Source organism: Marmota flaviventris, chromosome 12, assembly GCF_047511675.1.
Source record: "Marmota flaviventris isolate mMarFla1 chromosome 12, mMarFla1.hap1, whole genome shotgun sequence".
Taxonomy (NCBI): domain Eukaryota; kingdom Metazoa; phylum Chordata; class Mammalia; order Rodentia; family Sciuridae; genus Marmota; species Marmota flaviventris.
In genome coordinates this window covers 86,730,512-86,745,073 of record NC_092509.1, presented here as the reverse complement: position 1 = coordinate 86,745,073, position 14,562 = coordinate 86,730,512, and the positions used below count along the sequence as shown (strand labels likewise).

The window sequence follows — 14,562 nt, the reverse complement described above, 5'->3', positions numbered from 1 at the left end:
TCATAGGGAAAGAAGAGGTAAATCTCTAGTTAGCTTTCACCTTCATCAGTTAGATCATGGCCTAGAACATCACTGAATAAAGGGACATTTTTCTCTAATTTGCTGATAGGTAGCACTTCTTTTTTCTTTCTCCTGAGGGGCTTCTTTTTTTGCAAAGCAGCTACCAAAAGGGTTGCCTTTCTCTTTTTTTAATTGTTTGATTGTGAGATATTTCAAACTTAATTAGAAAAATAGCACATGATCTGCCCAATATACAGATTCTATAATTTCCATTTTGTAAACCATTCTTATATCTGTTCTCTTTCACTGTTTTTTTTGAAGTATTTTAAAGCAAAATCCAGAGACTGTCATTTTATTTTGTTTTTCACAATATCTTTATTTTATTTGTTTATTTTTATGTGGTGCTGAGAACCAAACCCAGTGTCTCACATGTGCGAGGCAAGCACTCTGCTACTGAGCCACAACCCCAGCCTCAGAGATTGTCATTTTATTGTACATATTTTGCATCTCTATAAAATCTATAGACTTTTAAAAAAACTTTCAAAAAACAGCCACAAGCCATTATTGCACATTACAGAATGATTAATAATATGTTGATATCTGGTACCCATTTATTTTTTTATTTCTCTGATATTTCTGAAAAATGTCTTATTGTAGTGTACCTGTTGCAAATAGAACCCAAACAGGTGACACAAGTTGAATTTAGTTTGTTAGGATTCTCAAAGTTTCTTTTACTATAGTTAGAGGTTCATAATCCTTTTTTGTACCACAGACACATTTAGCAGACTGTTGAATCCTATGAATCCTCTCTCTGAATGCTTTTTTTAATGTGAAAAATAAAATACGTAAGATAAAGAAACCAATTTTATTGAAGTGGAGTTATCAAGATTTTTTAAGTATATGCATTCATGGTGACTTGGGCTTTTTTACTGATGTGTTATATAATAACATCTAGTGGAAGATAAAAGAAGTACCACAATTTTAAAGTGTGATGAACATGAGTGTATTTTAGGATATCTATCTGTAACAATTGTATCATGATATGAAAATACCTGAATTATCTTGGTAATAGAGTAACAGCCATTGCTATTAGTATTGTGTAATATTGCCCATATTCATGAAGGGATTGTTAATTTCAGTTGAAAGGTTGGTAAAAATAAAATTGTAAAGTTCTTTTCTTCATTCAAATTCAGAAACGCTGTGAATTCTGTCCACAGTTCTGTGCTCTATAGTGAAGGAATAGTACACATTAGAAAGGATCCTGACTGTGTTTCTGCTTCACTGGCTTTTTCTAAGTTTTTAAACAACTTCTCAGGTTGTTCACTTCTTGGTCTTTTTCCTTCCACTTCTATTTGATTGGAAAATTATTCCCCTGCTGTTAGTAAGACTGGTTCCCTCTTATAATTCAGATCTCACTATAAAGGTCACTTTTTTAGGAATATTTTTTCTTCTAGTAATATTCTTGATTATTTGTTTTCTTTAACTGTGTTTTTTCATAGATGGACCAAAAGGTAGAAACTGTCTCTTGGAGTCTTCCACTATATTCCCAGCTGAGAACAAGGTGCTTGGCATGTAGGTGTTGATGGAATAGTATAAAAAATAAATCTTAAGTTCATATTTTGTATTATATTTTTGGTCATTTTGCATTTTTTGATTTATATGTAAAATTGTAATTATAATTTATTATTATTGTTATTAATGCTTTGCAGCGTATAGGCCCTCAGGGCCACATGATAGTCCTTTCCTGCTTTGTTTTATGGGTTTTTAGTACCTTGTCTCTGGTGAATCAGGTTCTTGTACAGTGTTGGCACCTCCCCATCACCCCAGGCCAGGATATTACTAATCATCCTTGCTTTTAATCCCTCTCCTTTACCTCCAGGAACCAGCTGTCAGAAAGTCTTATATACCTTTCTTCCTAACATCTCTAAAATCCCTTCTATGTGTAACGCTACCATTCTTCCTTACTACAGAAAAAAACTTGATACCTTAAAAAGTTTTCTTTCAGATAAAATGAAAATGCTTTAAATCCAAACATTGTTTTATTGATTAAAATTTCAATTCATTGTTTTTCTTCTAGGGTTTTATTTTCTTTCTTTGAAAATTAATTTTGAGAGAGAGAGAAAATAATTGATAATGAAGTAGAAGTAGAATGAGATCAAAAGATTGGGTGTAGAGATTGACCTTAGCAAGGAAAGGAATCATTTATGGAGCTGGCCAAGGATTTTAGAAATTTTGGAACTTAAGTACTCTTGGAAGCCAACGAAGCAGTGTTAAGTCATGAATAGCTTTACATTTTGAATAAACTACTCTGGCTGAAATATAGAGAGCAGATTACATAAACTTAAGAAAACTGGTTATATAGGTATTCATTAGTGAGAGATAATATGTTAGCTGGGTAAGATGAAGAAAAAGGCATAGATTCCATTAGAGATCCAGGGCATTAACAAGAGAAGGAAGTGACAAAGATGATTTCTGGTATTCCTGTGTGGTCATTTGACTGGGTTTAGCCATTCACTAAGATAGGGAATATTCAAAAAGTATTAACTTTGGGGATATAAGAAGATCATTTGGATTTAAATATATATTAAATGTACTTCGTACTTTCAGACTTTCACAGATATCCAGATATTTTAAATCTAAGGTTTTACTTATGAGCTTCGATTAGAAAATTTGGTTTTGTTTTTTAAAAAGCCAAGTTTTATTTATTTATTTTTTTGCTTAGTTATTAGCGCCCCCCCCCCCCCCCTTTTCTAAAACCCTGCTAAGGGAATTGTTTTAATGGGAATGATTTTTTCTGTTACATAAGCCTATCAGGAAGAAGGTCATAGCTTTTTTTGTTTCTCCCATATTATCTTGTCAGGAAACAGATCTCTGATAAAATAATGTAATTTTAAAACAAATTTTAAGCGAATATGAACTGTCCAGTCCTCTCTGTTCATTAATTTTTAGGTTCAGAAAACATTTTATATTGTATCAGATCTAGGCAGAAAAACTGTGTGGTTAATTTGGGGGTATGTTGGCTTTTCCTCATAATGAAACATAGGTCCCTGGATTTGGCATGTGTAGCTTTTACAGTGTTGAGGTATGTTCCTACTATCCCTTGTTTTTCTAGTGTTTTGAACATGAATGGATGTTAAATTTTGTCAAATGGTTTTTCTGCATCTATTGAGACAATCATGTGATTCTGGTTTGTAATTCTATTGATGTGATGAATTACATTTATTGATTTCCATATGTTGAACCAACCTTGCATTCCTGGAATGAGCCCCACTGGATCATGGCGCACTGTCTTTTTAATATGTTTTGTATGTGATTTGCCAGTATTTTATTAAGAATTATTGCATCTCTGTTCGTGAAGGATATTGGTCTGAAGATTTCTTTCCTTAAAGTGTCTTTGTCTGTTTTTTTTTTTTAAATCAGGGTGATGCTAGCTTCATAGAATGAGTTTGGAAGGGGTCCCTCCTTTTCTATTTCATGGAATAGTTTGAGGAGGATTGGTGTTTGCTCTTCCTTGAAGATCTGGTAGAACTTGGCTGAGATTCTGTATGGTCCTGGGCTTCTCTTTGTTGGTAGGCTTTTGATGCTAAACGCAAGGCCATCATCATTCTAAATGGAGAAAAATTTTTAAGCATTCCCTCTAAAAACTAGAACAAGACAGGGATGCCTTCTTTCACCAATTATATTCAACACAGTCCTTGAAACTCTAGCCAGAGCAATTAGACAAAATGAAGAAGTAAAAAGGATACAAATAGGAAAAGAAGGGCTCAAACTATCCCTATTTGCCGAAGACATAATTCTATATTTAAAAGACCCAAAAAAACTCCACCAAACAGCTTCTTGAACTCATAAATAAATTCAGCAAAGTAGCAGGATACAAAACTAACACTATATACCAGTGATGAATAAGCTGAAAGAGAAATCAGGAGAACTGTCCCATTTAGTCCCCCCAAAAAACAAAAACAAACACCCCCCAAAAAACAAACAAACAAAAAAAAACCCCAAAGTTGGAAATCAATCTAACAAAAGAAAAGAAAGACCTCTACAATGAAAACTACAAAACACTAAAGAAAGAAATTGAAGGCTATGTTAGAAAATGGAAAAACCTCCTGTGTTCTCAGATAGGCAGAATTAATATCGTCAAAATGTCCATACTACCAGAAGCACTCTGCAGATTTAATGCAATTTCTGTTAACTAATGACGTTCTTCATAGAGAAAGAAAAACAGTCATGAAATTCATTTGGAAAAATCAGAGGCCCAGAATAACCAAAGGAATCCTTAGTGAGAAAAGTAATGCAGGAGGCACCACAATACCAGACCTTACATTATACTACAGAGCTGTAGTAACAAAAACGGCATGGTATTGGCACAAAATACCAGGGGAACAGAATAGAAGACACAGAGAAATACTCACAAAATACAGTTAAGGCACCAAGAACATATATTGGAGAAAAGATAGATAGTTCAACAAATGGTGTGGGGAATACCAGAAATCCATATGCAGTAGATTGAAATTGAACTATATATCTCAGCCTACACAAAACTCAGCTCAAAGTGGATCAAGGACCTTGGCATTAGACCGTGCACCTACTAAAAGAAAAAGTAGGCCCAACTCTCCATCATATTGGCTTAGGAGCATATTTTCAACAAATCTCCTAAAGCAAAAGAACTAAAATCAAGAATCACTAATCAAGATCGCATCAAACTAAAAAAGCTTCTTCACAGCAAAGGAAACAATCAAGAACATGAACAAAGAGCCTACAGAATGAGAAAAAGTCTTTACCATGTTTACCTCAGAGCATTAATCTCTAGGATATACAAAGAACTCAAAAAACTTAAGACCAAAAATCAAATAACCTAATCAATAAATTGGCAAAGGAAATGAACAGGCGCTTCAGAAGAATTGTGAATGGTCAATAAGTACATGAAAAAATGTTCAACATCTCTAGCAATTAGAGAAATGCAAATTAAAATGATACTGAGATTCCATCTCACTCTAGTCAGAATGACAGTTATCAAGAATACAAGTAGCCTGGTATTGCAGACGCTCATGCCTGTAATCCCAGTGGCTCAGGAGGCTGAGGCAGAGGAGGATGGCAAGTTCAAAGCTAGCCTAAGCAAAAGTGAGGTGCTAAGCAACCCAGTGAGAAAATATTTTTAAAATATTTTCTTCCTGACTGAACTACAGGTTTAGTTAAAATAGTGACAATTTCCTTTCTTGTTTTCCTTTTTACATTTTCTGAGTAAAGTGCATCTTGAGGCCAGATTTTTTTTCCATCACCAGTATGAATTTAGATTTTTATGTGTTAAGTCATTTTATTGTTCAGATGGCCTCTTTTTATTTTTGAATTCTGTTTACTTATTTGTTGTAAAATAAATTTTATTTGAGATTGGCATGATGTCATAAGATATTTGTAAAGTAAAATGGTTACTATAGTGAAACGACTTAACATATCCACCATCTCACATAGTTACCAAGTTATTTCATTTTAGGCAAGTAGGAACTTCTTGAAGTTGGTTTCTAGGATGTTTTGACATTAATTAGTCTCTGCCTCCTTGATTTCTGGCATACTTATCTCATACATTTTGTACTCCAGATATGGAATTAATAATTTCTATACAGGGTTTTTTTTTTTTTTTTTTTTGGTGGCGGGAGTGGGGTATAAGGTAACGGGTATTTAGAGATTGTATCTTAAAAGTGTTTCTTGCCATTGTGATTTCCCCAGCCTCCATTTTTCTCAGTATTTTTGTAGACAGAGATAGGAATTTCTATTTCATTTTAAATTTGTAATAGTCATTAATTATTGGTAGTTTTGGTCCAAGCTAAAAGAAGGGTTAAGTTCTTTGGCTTTATGTTTGAGTCTTTCCTCTGATGCTGAAATGGGGTTGGATGGAGATACACTTTTATAAGGGTATTACATCATGGGGTTCCCATCCCTAGTCTTACTCTACTTATAACTACATCTCAAAGACCTCACCACCAAATAATCACATTGGGGTTTGGAGGTTTAACAGTAGAATTTTGCTCATAGCATTTCCTAACCATATCAATGTAATTTCTTGTTTATCTGATAAGATTGCAATAATAATTTCAAAATAATAATACTAATATTACTCTTTATTATATGATAGTTAAATGCATTTATTTTTTCTTTTGGATTCAATTCATGATGTACGTAGGTTTATTTACACAGTCCTATATAGATGGATATCAAGATTGTTTACTATTTTCTGCTGTTATAAATCCTGCCTCAGTTACTAGTTTTATGCTTTTTTTTTCATACTATTATTGCTGTCATTTGGCAGGAGATTCTTAGATGTGGAAATGCTGGGTAAAGGGATAAATGTTTATATAAGTTTGCTAGATGTTACCAGATTCTCCTCCATTGATAGTTATAGTTTTCACATTCCCAGCAGCACATACGAGAGTGTTCTTTTTTCCTCTGCAGGTCTGTCAGAAGTGTGTGATGCCAACAGGCTAAATATTTTGCTTATTTGATAGGTAAATAATAATTTCTCAGTGAAGTTTATAGCATGTTTCTTTTGGCCAAAGTTGACCTTGGTTTATGAGGCATATTATTTCTTTTTTTTGTAAACTATTAACATTTTTGCCCATTTTCTATCAGGGTGATGGTGGTGGCCATTGTCTTTTTTTTCTAGTTGTAGTTTGACACAATACCTTTATTTTATTTATTTATTTAGTTTTATTTGGTACTGAGGATTAAACCCAGTGCCTCACACAAGCCAGATGAGCACTGTATCACTGAGCCCTAGCCCCAACCCAGTCATTATCTTTTCTTTGTCTATCCTTTTAATATATTGGGATTATAAACCTTGTAGATTGCAAGTATATTTTCCCAATTTTTCATTTGACTTCTGAGTTTGTTGATGAGTTTTTATTGCCATGCAAATAAACTTTTTTAGTTTTTTGTGTAATCATATTTGGAAATGTTGTGCTTTGAATTTTTTGTTTTTCCAGTACTAGGGATTGAATCCAGGGTATTGTGCATACTACACAAATGTTCTGCCACTGAGCTATGTTCCCCTTGATCTTAATTTTTCTAGGAATATGTTTTAAATATAATAACTGGAACACTTTTTTAAATGCCTTTAAGGAAATTTAAGGTGATTATAATGTGATCTTAGTAGCTTTTTTTTTTAAACTCAGTAATTCTACAAAGTTCTCATTGCCATCAATATGTCATGTGTTCTCTTTGTTTTTTATATTCAGATGTGTTTTTAATATGTTAATCATTACAGCAAAGCAAATTATATTGGTCTGATTTTTATGTAAGTTAGTATTTTTAATTAGAACTAATTTATGAAAGCATGAATTAAGGTTTTACATATTACACTATAGCTTTCTGTTTAGTAGTTTTAGATATGGTTACTCTTTTCCATTATTTTACATTTAGGTTACCATTTGAAGTAAGATTCAAATGTTGAATCCCTTGCAAGTCATATCTTGAGAGCAGTAAGGTTTATAATTACATCATACTTGGAAAAGGGTAAATTGGTATGCCTGTAGGTCAAGTGTAGATTGACAAGTTTCTTCCTGAAACTCAAAATGTCCATTCTAATATTTGATGTACATTATTACAGTACCAGTCTTTTGCAAGTAATATCTAAGTGGTAATGTGGAAATTCTTTGAGGTATTGTAAAATGTACATAAATGGAGGATTTCTTTCTAAATCTGCATTAATAATCAAATTTTGTTAAGCAGTAAAAATGGCAGTGGAGGGAAAACTAAATCAGCTGGATAAAGTAACTTTATCACCTCTTCACAAAATAGTAGGTTGACTAAACAGCATAATGGATAAATACACTGTCAGTTTTGTCTATTAAATGTTATCAATAGTGCCAGATGTTTCATGGCATACAGCTAGCAACTGGGGAGACTGAGGCAGGAGGATTGTAACTTCAGGGCAATCTCAGCAACCTGATGAGACCCTCAGCAACTTAATGAGACCTTGTTTCAAAATAAAAAATAAAAAGGACCTGCAAAGTGTCCCGGGTCCAATTCCTGGTAACCACAATCCCTGTCCCCATCCCCACCACCAATTATCAATTGTGCTTCAAAAGAAGCACTTTAAAAGTGCTGACTTGGGCTGGAGTTGTGGCTCAGTGGTAGAGCGCTCGCCTCGCATGTGCCAGACCCTAGGTTCGATCCTCAGCACCACATTAAAAAAAAATAAGTAAATAAACAAGTGAAATAAAGGTGTTGTGTCCAATTACAACTAAAACAAAAATAATATACATATATAATATATATATATAAATAATTAATATTATATATATATATATATATATAAATAAAGTGCTGACTGCTACCTGCCTGCTGTTTACAGATGTAACTCAGGGCCCAAAAGGAATAAGAGATAAACAGTAATACATGTACTTTTCAAAGATTCTTATTATTATTCACCAGCAACTGAGAAGGAGAAAAGAAAAATCAGTGATAGATTAGATATCCTCTCCTTTCCCTTCTCTTTATTTGCACTTTTCATTAGGTGTCCCTTCAGTGTGAGAACATGGCTGTGAAGCCTGGAAGTCCTAGCAATGGATGAAAAACAAGTAGAAAATGGGAGAATAGAGGACAGACCAGTTTTTCTTAGCTTTGTAGGCCTTTTAGTAGCTGTCATATGTGAAATATAGCAGAATAGCTTAATGGTTAAGAGCATTTTTTAAAAATGGAAACCTGCTTTTATTAGCTCTGTGATCTTATATGTTTAACCTTAGTCCTGTAACTCTTAGTGAGACCCTGTCTCAAAATTAAAAAAAAAAAATGATTATTTAGGAGGGTTATGTGAGATCATGTGTATGAAGTGCTTTTATTAGTACCAAGTAAACTGCTTGCACAATCAATAAATAGTTTCTGCTGTTGCTGCAAGTATTGTTTTTGTTGGATTTCTTGGAAATAGATATTAAGAAAATGCCAGTTGAGACCATGTGTGATTTTGCTATGAATGAAAACGAGGTGAGGAAAATCTGAATTATTTACTTTGAATTTCATCATTTCTAACCTTAATCAAAATAAACCAGTGTTGTGCTGAAAATTTTGATATTTTCAGCTTCTAAAATATCTGTTGACATTTTGAACATAAGGAGCACATAGTAGTCCCTTAATCTTTTTTTTTTACCAAGTCCAATGCTATCATTTAAAATTACATTTTCATGTATGCAAAAATTACATAGTACTAGGATAAAGAAGACAAAATTAACAGTTGTTAAGATATCAACTTATTTTGTTCAAGTAATCAACATGCATGTTTTTGAAACCAAAGGTCAAAATAAATTAGTAGTAAGATATTTATTTTAAAATAAGGACTTTCAACATTATAATAAACTTCACTGTTTAGTCCAGTTCCCTTTGAGGACTCAATGTCATCATCAGACTATCATTTTTCAAGACAGAATTATTAGGAATATAGAAATGATTTTAGATTGATACCTGAGATAGAAGGAATTTAAGTGTCTGTTAAGATTCTGCTAAGAATTCAGTTTTTTGTAAGTTACTTTTTTTGAGCCTGGCCTGTTTAGAAGAAAAAATAAGTACCTTTAAAGATCCTATGTTTTAATTGTATTTGCACAAATAGCACGTGGATTCTTTCTATTTACATTTATGTGTGCACATACATGTATATGTCCCCCTGCTTTTTTTTTTTTTTTTTTTTTTAACTTTTGAGGTTAATCAGAGGAATGACTGCACTGATGGAAGAATTTCTTCTGTATTTGATTAAATACTAATTTGGTGATTTCTTCTTAAGTGTGACTTTTATTTAGAATTTTGGTCATTCTGCAATCTTAGAGAGTAAATTAAGTGAAAAATTGAGTTGAATCAAGATTTGGGGGTGTTACACAGCTCTTTTTCAGAATTATTTGATGTAGTGTAGAACACTTAAGCTACTGATTTGCACATGGTAGATAAATTGAATGTAAATAGAATTCAACAAACCAATTAATAAGTATTTAAACATATTTTTTGTGTGTGTGATTCTGAACTATAATAGATATTATAGTTATACTGTGGTGATTTATCCCTTCATAATAGGATCAGGGAAAAAATGTTGCTAGAATCCATAGAAGAAACATCCTAATTAATATACTTATGGAATAAAAACACCATTTTAAAGTTAGAGGTTAATATTTCTTGATTTTAAAGTTCATGATGGAGCCATACAAAATTATTGTGAAAATACTTGTATCATATCACTCTGTGAAAGTTTTATTTACCTTCTTGTATTAAAAAAAGACTTCTTAAAAGTGCATTGTATACATTGTTCATCCTAGAATCAAGTGTTCATCAAACATCTGTAGTTCCCCCCATCCCTCCCCAAGAGGTTTTTAATTGGTGATGAAGAATAGTTGTCATCTACCAAATTAAAAACTGCAAGTTTGTAAACTTTGCACTCAGAGAAAGAAATATATGCCATAAAATGATTAAGTATTGACATGTGTACACCTGCTGTCAGGAAATAAACTCATATGTTGCAGTCTGGCAGACATGCATCTTAAAATGTATTGAATGAAACTGCTGCTGTATTCTTTATCCTTCCTCCTTTTTTCACCAGTACATCCTTTCTGTGCCTATAGGTGATTACTTTTGCTTCAGTTAGAGGAATATGATTTCATTTTTGCAGATATACTTGAAATCAGATGTACTTAAGTTAAATGGTGTTATTCTTCAAGAGTGCAGTATTTGATCTAATCTAATAACTCATTGAAATACTAGCTTGGCCCTTAACACCAATGAGGAAACAAAGTTTGTCTACTTTGAAACATTTAATAACTTGTTTTTATAAAAACTTGAGCCTGAGACACATTAATATTTCACATTTTATCACATTATGTCAAAATAATTTCCCCCAGTATATGTGAGTATTAAAAGAAATCTCAGTTATTTTTAAAAGCAAATACTAGGATGGGTACTACATTGATGAAACATCTGAACATTATGGAATAACTCAACTAAATCTTATTGCGTGGAATATATTAAGTTTTTAGAACCCTAGAAGTCAGGTCAGAAATTTTCCTTTGCACAATTACAAAGTTTCCTTAAAATTGATAGTAATGTTTTATTTACATTTAATTATGAATTGAAATGGAAAGCTAAATCTTAAATGAAGGATCTTTTTACTGTCTTCATTTTTTAAATTAAAATTTATGTGGAAAATATATGCAGATACATTTTATTGGCCCCTAACATAATACTTGAACCATTGATGTATGCATGCTTGTTGTTGCATGTTAATACACAGACTCCCCTTATACAGTTTTTTATAGATTGTTTTGGGATACCTTTTGTCATATGATGTTTTAGTTTTAAGAATTACTTTCTTAAGAAATTAAAAAAATATTTTTTTTTGAATTCCTTTATGTGATGAGTTTTAACTAAACCTTGTACTATGGATGTTGTCAGTTTTAACTATACATGCTTTTAGCAATATTTACAGATTGCACACTTGAAAAAAATTGTCTTTTTTAGTGTAGTTTACGGTGACGATACCTGCTTGCCTTTTCCTTTGCAGCGTTGGCACAGGCATTGTGCTTATTTTGTTGTAAATGGTTCCAGTATTTTATCAGTTCGCTAGGCTGGAACTGATGAGAGGTAATTAGGTGACTGTATTTACAGCTTGAATAAGAAACTCGCCAGTGATTGAACACAAACTCATTGGGAGGGGGCACAGGATCAATTCTTAACTTGGCAAGACAGATTCCTACGTACACATCTTCCAAATGCAAACGACGAATACCTAAAGAAACTTTGAATATCTTTTCTGCCAGATCTCCAGAAAAAACATAACCAGTTCCAGAACAGAATACAGGGTAACGTTCACTTGGGTAGAGGTCGGGAGGCATGTACCACTTGCTGTCTTTGTTTCGATTGGGTGCATATCCTCTCATTAGGTAACCAGTAAAATAGTTATGTCTAGGAGGCAGGTCTGGCTTCAGTAACTTATGTATTAAATATTCAGTGTTGACAAACATGTCACTGTCCGTTTTCATAACATATGGAACATGTGGACAGTATGTTGCCACCCAGTTCATACCCATAAGTGTTTTAATGGTCAGATTATAGTATGTATCTAAGTATTCCTGTTGAATTATATCATGATACTGTTTGCTTTCTTCTAGTATTGCACGTTGAAGGTAGCCGTTTAGCTTAATACTTATGCCCAACAAAAAAATTCGTGTGATTTGGATACCAGGTGCTAGACTTTCGTTGCCCCAGGTTTGCCGAATAGCTCTTCTAGCTTCTATTTGTCCAGGTTCTGCTGCTATTAGTAGTATTAAAAAAGGACTTTTCTCCTGGCATTTTCCAGGCTCATTGATAATATATTTGAAATGGTAAGAATTTGAATGTCCAATGCCTTTTAAATTGTAAATACTTCCATTGGCACTAAGTGTATTCTCCAGCCCTGTAACTCCTTGTGGTGACAGGTCTGTGTTATTGGAGTTAATTGCTGTTTGGGGCCTCAGAGTTTGAGGAACTGTGTCTTTCCAGATGTTCCGAAGGGAGCTGTGGTTTGTTTCACTCTTTGTAGAACGAAATCCTCGGAAAGTGTATGTCACAGGATTTTCTTTGAATCCAGCTTTACCTGGTAGCCAGTCATGATGATTGAAAAACAGAAACATAGCAAAAAGAAACACTAGAGAAAGTACACCAATAAGATGAGTACGGAACAGAGACCTCTTGGCGGTCCAGGTCATCTTTGCAAAGCAGCAATGCCTTCTTCTCCACTGAAGCATGTTGTAAATATCCAGTGATGGTATAGGAGATATTGGTGGCTGAAAATACTGTTTTCTTCTCTGAATCAGTAGTGTTCTTTGGTATTCATTTTCTAATTCAGTCACGTTGTGTCCCCTGTAGTCATCCTATAAAGATAAAGCATAAAGGTTTATAAAGTGCTAAATACTACAAAACTGTCTGAAAGGGCCTCTGGGTGCTATTAGGACAAATAAGAGGTTCTTAATCTGGGAAAATATAATAATGCAGAAACCGCTCATAATTTGTTTCCTTTCTGCATCATAATAATATTACTGAGAACAAGATTAATTAAAAAATATTTTGGTAGCAATTAGCACTTCTAAAGAGAAGTGATGGATTAATTTTCTACTTATTTCATTGTCTCAATAGCTCTGGTCATTTGTACATTGGCTTAAGTTAAGGATTTAAAAGTTATAAGTTTCTGGATTCCTGAGAAAAGGCCACGTAAGAAGGCCTTGAGAACAGATGGAAACTGTATTGGCATTAATTAAAATTGATTTGACATACCATTGGTGGTATGGTGCACAGTCAGCGGCCTTTTTTGTAAAATGGTCATGTATCAGTCGTGGGACAGACGGTGCAAGGTTGATTATGGCAGAGTTCTGTTAGTCACAGTACACTGCTTGGCATGTTTCCATTGGCCCCTACTGTGTTGAGAAAGTCAATGAGAAGATGCACCTGTCAAAATTAATTTTCAGGGTCCAGTAACTTCAGAGTAGAATTTTTAGACAGTAATAAATGATTAACATTTTCAAGTACTCTCTTCTAATTTTAACCTTCCACTTCAAATATGAAATATTCAGGAGGTCTTTCTTTGTCCTTAAGATTGATTTTTAAAGTATGTAAAAATTATTTTAATTATCTGGTTTTGGGCAGCGGATATCATATACACTGCAACAGTTTTTCTAGGCTTCCTATAAAATATAGGCAGTAGCTACTATCAGTTCCAACTGTTTAAAATTTTAATTTTCATAAAATGTGTTTTAAAATACTCTTGAATTATGCTGTTGTAAATCTGCATTCAGACAGTTTATCAAATCCTTAGGACTTTTAATATCACAACACTTAAATTTTTTTAAAAAGTTTTTGAAATGTCAGTATGGGAAGTTCATGATTCCACATATTAAAAATTGGCTATGTCATCTTGCATCGAGGCTTTCAAGAGCATAGCACAAACTTATTCATGTTTGTTCTTAGATTTTTCTCTTTGTTCTTAGATTTTCCAGACCAAGAATTGGGGAGCATAGAGGTAGGCAAAGAGCTGTAGTTTGAATTCCACTAAAAGAATGGAAAACTTTTGGGGAAAGAAGACTAACAAATATATAATTTTGATTTTTTTCAGTTCTTTTCTGAAAATAATTTCTTTAAGCAAAAGAAAACTAATGAAAAATTTAATGTAGAAATATTTGTTTATTTAAAAAAATTTATGTAAATGCATTTGCTTATTTAGCTTGTCATACTGAGTCATGGTTAATAATAGATTTGTTTAACATTGACATGAAATTATTTTAGGAAAAATAGCATTTACATGTAAATTCTCATAATTGAATGATTACAGATTAAAATTCCCATACATAATATCAATACCTTGAAAATATTGTATAGAAAGTTAAGACATGAATGAAAGTACTATTCTAGTAGCAGCCACTAGGAGGAGCAAGTAGGTGGGAATTTGAAAGAACTTCTAAAGTGTAACAGTACAGGCACCAACCAGAATTTGATAATTCTTACTTTTTGAAATTATATAGTGCTTTTAGAAGTCTTAATATTCTTAACAAAATAATGAATCATCTC

General features: G+C 32.9%; 2 protein-coding genes across 3 annotated transcripts in view; one reads left to right on the top strand and one right to left on the bottom strand.

Annotated features, from left to right (window-relative positions):
- Cdc73 (cell division cycle 73) overlaps positions 1-14,562 on the top strand; it is a 118,617-nt gene that overhangs the window by 50,223 nt on the left and 53,832 nt on the right. The gene's annotated exons all lie outside the window — the stretch shown is intronic.
- B3galt2 (beta-1,3-galactosyltransferase 2) lies at positions 11,481-12,749 on the bottom strand. Its single transcript, XM_027948823.2, has one exon. The coding sequence runs from the start codon at positions 12,747-12,749 to the stop codon at positions 11,481-11,483; it is 1,269 nt and encodes a 422-aa protein (XP_027804624.1).